We start from the raw sequence: 10,553 nt of genomic DNA on the forward strand, positions 1-10,553 counted from the left end.
TGTTTACCCAGCATGCCAAGCCTTCACTGCAGAAACCAAAAAACAAGCCTTGGCACCCTTTAATTAAACACACACAAGTATTCTGTTCTTCAATGTGCAGGAGGTGTCAATCAAGGTTATACTTCAGAGAGAATGATGTGGAGTGCAGTTTGGGATATGTAGTTAATGTTTCTGACACCAACTGAAGCCGCCAATAGTCAATATATTATTCCAGTATGCAAATGTCTTTAATATACGAGTTTTCAAGGCCAAAAGACAGATTATCAGGACACATCCTCACATAAAATATCCATCGACTCAACAAACAATTCATCTGGTGACAACTGATCTGGGCACTCAACCTTCCAAAGTCTCTTAAATTTAAATGACTTGTCAATTTACCGAAAACCTTAACCAAATACATTAAACATGCAAATTAAATAACACTTAATTGCAGGTTTTATGAGCTGCTTTTACGTGACAGTAGGCAGGGTCATATTAGGAAAATATTTAATATAACAGTCACGTCAATGGGTCTCATTAATTCATATCAAGTGTCATTATTAGAGGGTAGTTTGGGCATATAAACATCATAATGACAGTATTCTGTTCATTATATATTCTGTTATGATTCAATTTCAAAGATTTCAGTTTCGTTCTATTTGACGGCACCTATGGCGATAAACGATAATTGCGGGAGCACACTTCCCAATTTAACCAGACGTCCACGGTTGGCTCCAGTTGTACCTTTTGATTTTCCTGGCTGACGGTCTCTTTCCTTTTTAGACTGTTTGCTTCATGTGAGCGTCGAGTTTGTTTCTTTTTCTTTGGATTTTCACTTATTTTTGAAGTTGTATCTGTAGTCATCCATCTTTTCTTTGTTTGTTCAGCCATAGTAGATTACTGTTTACTTGCAACACTTGCAGAGAGCGGAAAAGCAGCCACCATCAGTGGGCCATAGGCTCAATCAACAATCATCAAAATGTAGTTCAAAAATGTTGAATAACTAACGTCAAAATTATCAAAACGTTTAAGTAGTTTACAAGAGCAAGGAACTTACTCGCACTCTAAATGCATTATTTTGACTATATTTAACTTAACCCAGTTTGTCCCATTAAGATCTCTCTTCTAACTTTGCTGAGAAAAAAGCATCACGACAAACATAAAGCTGCAGACAAACGTCAAACCACAACGTACCAAGAATATTAACTGTGACCTCATTCAGCCCGGCAGTTTGAGTACCACAGGGTGCAGTTTGCATGTGGAAGGCCTGCTTGTATCTTACATCACAGCTATGTCACCATCTGGAAGGAATAAATGCGATTTATACGCCCTGAGATGCTTAGGAAGGGTTCATTTTGCGGTTTCAAGGATCCGCCCACTTTAATCACAGGCTCCAACTGTGAGCTCCAGGGAGGATCCCCGCTTTCGCATTTCTGAGTGTGTGTGTGTTTAAGTACTGGTCTAGCAGTCAGGGCGGACTATACTTGGGTGTAGCTGTGCACACAGTTCCTCTCAGAGCCTCCAAGGAAGATTATCTAGATCCAGGATGTGTAACCAATGCTTTAATGCCAACACTGCAAATAGTGTTAGTCAGCAAATATGAGATATAATCACTCTTTAAACAAAGTAAGTAAACACCGCTGCCTACTCCACTCAAATATGAATTCTTCTCTCTAGTACAGATCAAATCATTCAGGAATTTCCCTGAAAATATGTCACATACGGAGGAAATACAACCATTAGTCAGAAGGCTTCTCTCTTCCACTGAACATTCCTTTCGCCAGAAGACGTTTACAGCACTTGACCTTGGTGTGACCTCTTACAATACTTTTCACATGACAGTGAGACTATGCACATTTGATAAACAGCCAGCAGCCATTATGACAAAAAATGACAACAGACACTTTCTGTAAGGGGTTTTCCCCCAGTCTGTATAACCATTTCAAGATACAGACACTATTCTGAGACACTACAGTTCCCATAAGCCTCGGCCACCATTGACATGGAGAAGAAGTCAACCAGTGGCATGACTCAAATGGCAGCAAAATCCAGTGTTTAACCTTGTAAGCATCTCCATGTGGTGTTCTTCATGTGCTGCAAGACACATCAGGGACAACATCAGCAGTCATCTCCATGGCTGGGCCTGTCTGCTTTTAAACTGCAGTGTACCAAGGACAGGCTGAACAACACGTTTTCAGATTGGCAGGTTTGAGACGTCACAAACCTAAGGAGTCAATCCTGTTAATGGACGGGGTGACGCTACGCATATCATTATGTGTAACCTATGGCAACCACTTCGGCGATGCGCGAGCCAGCTGTAACCGTCATCGTAATTTTTGCAAACTAGTACACTACTAACGTATACGTTACTGAATTTTAAGCTGTGATTGGAAGTTGCTCCCTGAAATGCACCTTGGGAGTTGTAGTTAACCATTATCTCCAAGTTTTTACACAAGCCGGTACCCTCAACTGTAAATTAAAAATGATTTATTCTACTGCATTTGAAAATCTAGCACCGAGTGGGAGATTTTCTACCACTTTAAGACGTACAAATGTAAATGGGAAAGGTTTTGTTTTCTGCCTTTGTACAATGCTAAGCTAACCTTCTGTGTCTGCAGTCATGTATCTGACTTGGAAAAGTTATTTTCAAAGAATAAGAAGTTTCAAAAAACTCTCCTCAAGGCGAAACCCTTCACTGCCTTTGTAGTTCAAGCTCTAGCTCAAGTATTCTCCAAATACACTTTACTTCCTTGAACCAGTCGGGCAACAACAACCTAAAGGTTAAGCTATCTTGAATCCCCTTGTCTCTCACTGTATTCAATCAGCTGTAGTTGTTTGTGCTTGCATTGTGTTGTTACACCCATGTAAGCACATCATGTATTAAGAGGATTTTCATTAAGGACTTACAGAGTTTGTGGTTACAACACTCTGTTCTATAGTTTCCTACAGCGGTCTGATGATGAAAGGGAAACAATGTGGGCTGAAGTCAGGATTTGCATTTTAAAGGTTCATTATTTGTGGAACAAAAGCAACTATTTGACTGTGAATTTCTACCTGGCATATTATCTTACAGTTTGATTGATTGACAGATTTATGTGCGTGCTTGTGACAAAATGAAGTAAGACTACACTATTACACACAAAAGGAACAATCCCTCTGGCTATTTGGCAGAATGGTTTGAATTCTTTGGTGGTTGTGACGCCTTTGTCCCACTCTGGCTTTCATCAAGTACCAACCTCCAGGGGGGAAAATGAAGTCACAAAAGCTGCAGTTCCTCAAATGGCCACTTGAGGCGGACTCCAAAATATAGAACCCATATTAATATGTTAAACTTTACAGCACAAATAATCATATTTACAGCCAGGTAAATGGTTATTTCTGGCTATTTTTTTTTCTATAAGTTACCTTTATAAATTATATTTAGACCTCAGAATCAGGTTTATTGCCAAGTAGGTTGGCATACAAGGAATTTGTTTTGGTGGTTTTGGTGCAGAACAATCAACAGAACTAGAATAAAAATAAGTGAAAGACTTTAATAATACGTATAATACAAAATATGTACAACAGGTGTGATTAAAAACTGTACAGATGTGCAGGAATTTAGTGAGTGCAAAAGCTTACAGTATAAAGTTAAGTTAAAAATAAAAATAGTGCAGTGTACAGACAATCTAAGAGTCCAGTGTGCGTTAATGAAACGCATAGTCTGAATTAGAGTCTTAAACATTCGTGAAATGTTGAGTGACTGAGGGGCTGGATGAGAGTCCATGTCACATGGGGGGGTGGGGTGGGGTCGGGGCCTTGTTGACGAGGCTGGCAGCTGAGTCGAAGAAACTGTTCCTGTGTCGGGAGGTTTTGGTCCTGCTGGAGAGCAGCCTGTTGCCAGAGGGGAGGGTCTCAAAGAGACTGTGTCCGGGGTGAGAGAGGTCGGCCACAATCTTACCTGCATGCCTCAGGGTCCTGGAGGTGTACAGGTCACAATAGGTCACACAATTGAGTTTGGCCTCTTTAGCCCCTTTTACAATGCCATTTCATGTGTTCATCACGCCTCTGTTATGTTTTGTCTTGTATGTAAAACGCACTGAGGCTGAATGGTGGGGGAAAGTCGTTCCGCCTCTGAGCCAGCATCAGAGGTAGTAACAGAGGTGCCATGTGTGAGTATTTGAAGCATGCACTGTTTGTTTACATCTCACGCACGTTCTGCTGCCGCAACGCTGGAATGCAGTGTAAAAGCCAATGACTGCATATATAGATGGACGACGTGTCTCAATCTCCTCTCAAAATTGATGCCAAAATACCCCCCGTGACAGGCGCTGCCATCTTGCGATGGTGATGTCATTTGGAGCCAGAGTCTGTGCAGTAGAGATCGGCGGCTGGCACCGCCATAGCCACTTCCGCTAACCAAAACACACACACTTAAATTACTGAAGAAAAAAACCCAGCAAGGATCCAGCACTCCGACGTGTTTAACAGCAGCTTGTTGTGTTGGTCTGAAGCAGACGTTCACAGATATGGAAACTTCTATGACTGTAGTGATTGTTTAAGTTACCTCTCCTCTCGCCGTTCCTCCTCTACTCTGCTAATCCGGAACAGATTGGCTGCAAGAGCCGGATTCGGCAACGGACCTATCAATCATCCTTTTCACAGCATCAAATAACTAATTAAATATAAACTTTAACTAACTTAAAAAAATAAACCACAGTTTGTCATTTCTAGCTCCAAAAAACACAAGACGACAATGACCGAAATGTCAAACTTAGGTCTTCAAGACTGTAGACTTACAGACCAACAGCTGACGTAACAGTAGTTACTTCCACTTTTTTAAACAGTCTATGGGTTTCACATAAGTTGAGAGCAACACAAATATAGGAGACTGACTCACTAATGACTAATGTGACACTTCTCTCATCTATGACAGGGAGATCCCCGACCAGTTTCCAGTTCAAAAATAACTACCTGCATTTTATCTTACTCTAAAAGGAAAGTACATAATATTGACTATCTTTTCCCTTTTGCTCTCCTGACATAAAGAAACTTTAAAAAAGGAAATATTTACTCAGAAATCACCTAATGCCCTATTCCCCTTAATGCTTGTAGCAACTGTTATTCATGTGGCTTCAACTAGTTTAACTGTTGCTATATTACTCAAAATAAAGGACATCCTGCATTTAATTCCTGTTCCCTTTCTTCAGTACTACACTCCACCGTGACACACCCACACCATCATAAACAACTGCTCTTACTTTTTCAGATGTTGATTCTGTAGTGCCAGTAAAGCTCAGCAAACAGGCCGCTGTTTGCTCTGGCTGCTGCAGTTACTCCCGCTGAGGTGACAGACGACGGGGGCAAAGGGCTACGAGCTGTAAACAGCGGTCAGACATTGCAAAAATGTGAATTCCTGTTCGAGGGACAAATGAGAGTTACAGGAAGAGAGGGTACTTGTGGACTTGCTTGATGTGTTTCTTCCTAACAGTGTATGCTTGAGGCCTGTTTACTTTGGGGGAGCCCTTTAAATGAAATAAAGGATGTCTGTTTGTTGGCATAATGCTCCTAAAGCTACCTGAGGAGTTTTATTGTGATAGGGTGAAACATTAAGCACAATCTCATCGTATAAAGTTTTATTATCAAGGTTGTAAACTATGCTTTGTCATTTTGATTCATATGTTTCATTTTGAGGCTCGCAATTCAATACATGTATTACTACTCACCTCTTGTTTTGATCAAAGTTGAGCAGCAGTGTGGTTGCTGAGCTATCTCTTGTTGCGGTCTCTACATCCGGTTGTTTTTGTTGTAATCTAAAGACCTTCTGCTGTGTAAGTGTTATTTTTTATGGGTTAAAAAAAACACAGTTTGAGTACATTTTAAGCCCTACTTTACATGAAGTTCTATGTTAAATTTTGACTTAAAGGACTTTTAAAGAGATCACAATTTGCTATTTCAAAATAAATATTTGTTAATCATCATCGTCAATCATCTGTAGTAACAAGGGTCTTCATGACAAAAACAGTGAACAACCATCCTGTTTAATTAATTTGTGTTTACAGAATATACATGTTTTAAATATAAACTCTCATGCTACCAAAGCTAAACAATAAAATTACTTTTTAAACCCTCATTTCAGGAATAAAATGAAATTTGAGAGACAGGTAACTGAGAAACACTCTATCATTTCTTTAGAGGAAGCTGGAAATAAGGATTTCAGGGAAAGCCATCTGAGTGGTAGAGCCTGTTTCTGTTGCTTTGCTCCTTCAAAGAAATGAATGAGGAAACAATGCTGTACAACAAAGAGCATGGGACTGAAAGCATAACATAAATCTTAAAGAGGCCAGGTTATCAACTTGAACCATGAAATACAGAATAACTAATTCTATTTACGAATTACAAATGATTTGTTTTAGTCGATTTTATCATCCTTATATATAATTCTAACTTCTCTTTACTGTGTTTTTGCATATTTTGTCCTCGTTTTAATTTTTTCTTTACTTTTTATGGGTAATTGTTTGGGTTTCTGTTGTTATATTGCCTTCTGAGTAAACTAGTTTACTGTGTTTTTTGTGTGAAACACAAATAAAGTTACTCTTACGATTTGCAGTCCCCCCACAAAAAAACAAAGTCTGACCTTTAATTCAATTGATGTTTTGAAGAGCAGCTGAAAACATCAATTTGATCTTTAAAAACAACATAAAATACTCTGTGCTGTTTGTCTTCACTGGACACAGGTTGTAAATACCTTACATGGATGGAAAAGGAACAACATGCTGATGCAGGATACTCCAAATCACTGCCACAACACCACAATCATTTCACTGTACTTTATGTGGACTGAGCAGGTCTCTGTGGACAATTTCTGATGCAACTCCTGGAAACACGGATCTGAGGAGGATACGGTAGGATCCAAATGTACTGTATCACAGTGTCATGTCAGGGTTAATGTTCCCATGCTGAAGAATAGAAAACATGGCTTAAATTACGTGTTGTCGTCTTAAAAAAAAGAATTGCATCAGGCGACGGGAAATTAAACTTACAAGGAACTCTGGGTATTTTACTATGCAAGCCGAGTGAAACTTTATATGCAAATTAGATCTACAAGCGTCAAATCACAAGCCTTAAACAGATTGCGTCAGAGGCGCTGGGAGCCAATCAGCTGTGACCACGATAGTAGAAAAAGGTCGCAGGCGCAGCTCGTCTTGTTCAACAGTTGAGAATCGCCGGGGCTTGTATAATCGGGGAGACCTCAAGGTTTCTACTGAATTAAGAAGGATACCCGGTTTTTCTGATTCCAGACAGCACCAGCAGGATATACCAACATGGTGGTGGTAACAGCAGGGACTGGGGGAGCCCACAAAGTGCTCCTGATAACCGGGAAACAGACCGGCTCCTCAAACGGCTCACAGACAGGCTACAGCCGGCCGATCTCTGTCGTTTTACCGTCATCGGCGAGCCAGGCGTCGTCGGATTCAGATTCCAACTCCTCTGCGGGGCCGCCGATACGAAAAAGACAGAGACTCACACACTTGAGTCCAGAAGAGAAAGCACTTCGCAGGTTGGTTTTATTACAATATCCCGTATTTGCCTTCATGTTTAAGTACCCAGCTTTAATTTAAATGCGCAAACCCGGTCATTGTTCATGGGTTCACGGCAGGGACACGCCCTAAGATATTGATTTCTTTAAGGAACAATAGTCAACTGATTTGACTCTAAATCGCAGCTCAGAGGAATTGGGTCAATGTTGCATCATCCAATGTGAAAATTAGGCCATCAGAGCAGTATAAAGCTGCTATATGAAGTATTTAAATGATTTCAACGTCGTTATTGTATCACCTTTGGACTTTGAACCAGCTTGTCAAACTGCTATCTGGGTGATTTGACTGTCCGTGGACCCGCCCGGCTGCTGTTACAGAGCAGGACACTGATATCCTGGTATGCGTGCGTGGCAGGAACATGGCCGGTGATTGCGCAGTACTCTGAACCCAAGTCATGCCAGGGGGCTTAGTCAGCATCATGGAAAGAATGTGTCAAATTCCTGTTTTTTCATTTTCCCCTTCATCTATTTTATTCCAGGAAACTCAAGAACAGAGTTGCAGCTCAGACAGCCAGAGACAGAAAAAAGGCCAAAATGGGGGAGCTGGAACAGCAAGTCCTGGAGTTGGAGCTAGAGGTAAAAAAAAATGTTGCCGTCTTAGTTGGTCTAAGGTCCCTCATATAAAAGACATGCATGTTTATGGCCTAAACTTCCACCACTCTCCCAACGTCTTGGAAGCAAAATTCACTTGATATCGCACAAACATAATTTAGCCATGTCAAGCTAAAATATCGACATTAATAATACATGCAACAATTTAAGGTTTTACTGTTGCATAACTCATTTAGTTAGGTTTCATTACCAGTTTTGCTTTGTTTTACCCAAAACACCTCATGCATAACTTTTCGAACAGTTGCAAGTTTCAAGTACAAACATCTGTCTTTTATTTCCTCCTGCAGAATCAGAAACTTCACATCGAAAACAGGCTGCTTCGGGACAAGACAAGTGGCCTACAGACAGAAAATGAGGAACTGAGACAGAGACTTGGGTTGGACACCCTCGACTCAAAGGAGAAGGTGAGATTTTATAGCAGACTGTTCGAAACGGGGAGCAGCGTGGGTTTGGTCTGTAGCTGAACCTTAATTTAACTTTTCTTTTCTCTTTGTCACAGGTTCAGGGTGTTTTGTCCAACGGGAACGAATCAGGTTTGGGGATCGGGTCTTCTGAGTCCGCAGCACTCAGGCTACGTGTGCCTCCGCAGCAGGTGCAGGCCCAGCAGTCCCTAAATCTGAAGACTTCTCAATGGATACAGACAGTCCTGACACTACAGACAGTGAGGTAAGCCCATGATTTTAAATCCTGGTCCTAAGAAAGACAGCTCTATAATAATGCAGAGTCAGGTCATGGGTTACTAGGCTAATCTCCTGTTTCTCCCCCTCCTCCATAGTCTGATTTGCTGCTGGGCCTTCTGGACATCCTTGACCCAGAGCTGTTCCTCAAGTCTTGTGAGCAGGAGTGCCAGGAGCCGCAGGTGCTGCTGGTCGGAGGGGGGGACCCAGTACCTGCCACCACACCTGCGCCTCTGGGGACCCCACCAGTTAAGCTGGAGGCCCTTAATGAACTGATCCACTTTGACCACATCTACACCAAGCCCGTGGAGGAGGTGAGCGACGGGCCGTGCAGCGACTCGGAGAGCGACACAGAAGAGAAGATCGACGAGGAAGCCTTCCCCGTGGCCGAGGTGGTGGTTGAGGAGGAGACGGTGTGCATCAAAGATGAGCCGGAGGAAGTAGTCATCCCCAGCTGTAACGCTCACAGCGAGGTGGATGACTTTTTCTCTGCAGCCTCCTCTCCCGCTCTCAGCGGCCTGGATAAGGAAGCCTGCCTGGCGGACACCTACAGCGACTCTGGATACGAAGGGTCCCCTTCCCCTTTCAGCGACATGTCCTCTCCTCTGTGCTGTGAGAGCTCATGGGAGGACATGTTTGCTAATGAACTCTTCCCCCAGCTTATCAGTGTCTGAATCCATCCCCTCAACCAAATAACTTAAATATACACGTAAGAGCTAATGTGTAGTGTTCAATAACTACAGATGCTTCATAGTAACATAGAACCCTGAACCACCTTGCATAATCAACTTAAAGTTAAGCAAATAATCTCCTTTTATATTACAGCAGGTCTGTACCACTGGCGATGCTGCATTGACTTATGGGGGATGGAGTTCATGACCGCTTCTATTGGCATCATTTAATTACTGCAGAGGATTAAAGATTGATTACAATCTTTCTCTCGCTGTTCACAATGAATCGTGGGTGGAATCCAGTATTTCTGTAAATCACTAAGGGGACGGGGACTGATCATTTAAATATGACTTTTTATTTATTTGTTTATTCTGCTTCGGAGTCGTTGATGTCCACTTGTAAAAACGCTTTCTTCTTATTTGTTAAACGCTCTCCATGTAGTCTAATTACTGCATTAAAAAACTTTTGCATTGCATTTTGTTTCTTCGTTTCTGTCATTGCAGCTGCTCATGCATGGGACTTGGATATGAACATGAAATCCTTTCGTGTTAGTTTTTGTGCACATGCATTGTCCCACGGGGATCATCTTTCTCTACAAATGCACATGAAACCAGGTTGCAAGAAACCTGCAGGGGAATGTAAAATAACAATTGGATGGTGCATTTTAGCTGTTTAAAAGGTAACTTAACCTAATACATTGCTAATCAGTTAACAGAAATATAAATTGTATTTCCCTTAACTGCTTTCTACTGTAAACCAAATATCTTTGATTTTGGACACACCTTTGGCACATAACATCAATTAAAAGGTGTCGGGCTGACCTCTCGAAACTGTAGACTGTTATTCACTGTATTCTGATGTTATTAAAAACCAAAACAATAGTTCCTAACATTGGTGTTTGAACGGATAAAGTGGATTAAACAGTCAGAAATAAAAGTTTGGTTAATAGTTACTCCAGATAAGAACATCACGAGTAGACATGACTTTGAACAGGAAACAAGCCAAATAAGGCTTTAATTGACTGGACTAAA

At 41.4% G+C, this 10,553-nt stretch overlaps 1 protein-coding gene across 1 annotated transcript; it reads left to right on the forward strand.

Annotated features, from left to right (window-relative positions):
* The first annotated feature begins 7,165 nt into the window (after positions 1–7,165).
* On the forward strand, positions 7,166–9,997 carry xbp1 (X-box binding protein 1). The gene is given in 6 exon segments (XM_069683403.1): positions 7,166–7,522; positions 8,041–8,137; positions 8,461–8,577; positions 8,673–8,729; positions 8,732–8,839; positions 8,949–9,997. Coding segments are annotated over 6 exon segments (1,191 nt in total). The 5' UTR covers positions 7,166–7,286; the 3' UTR covers positions 9,525–9,997.
* The last annotated feature ends 556 nt before the right edge of the window (positions 9,998–10,553 follow it).

Source organism: Semicossyphus pulcher, unplaced genomic scaffold (genome assembly GCF_022749685.1).
Source record: "Semicossyphus pulcher isolate SPU_LCO1_2020_fin unplaced genomic scaffold, fSemPul1.0.p SCAF_6, whole genome shotgun sequence".
NCBI lineage: Eukaryota > Metazoa > Chordata > Actinopteri > Labriformes > Labridae > Semicossyphus > Semicossyphus pulcher.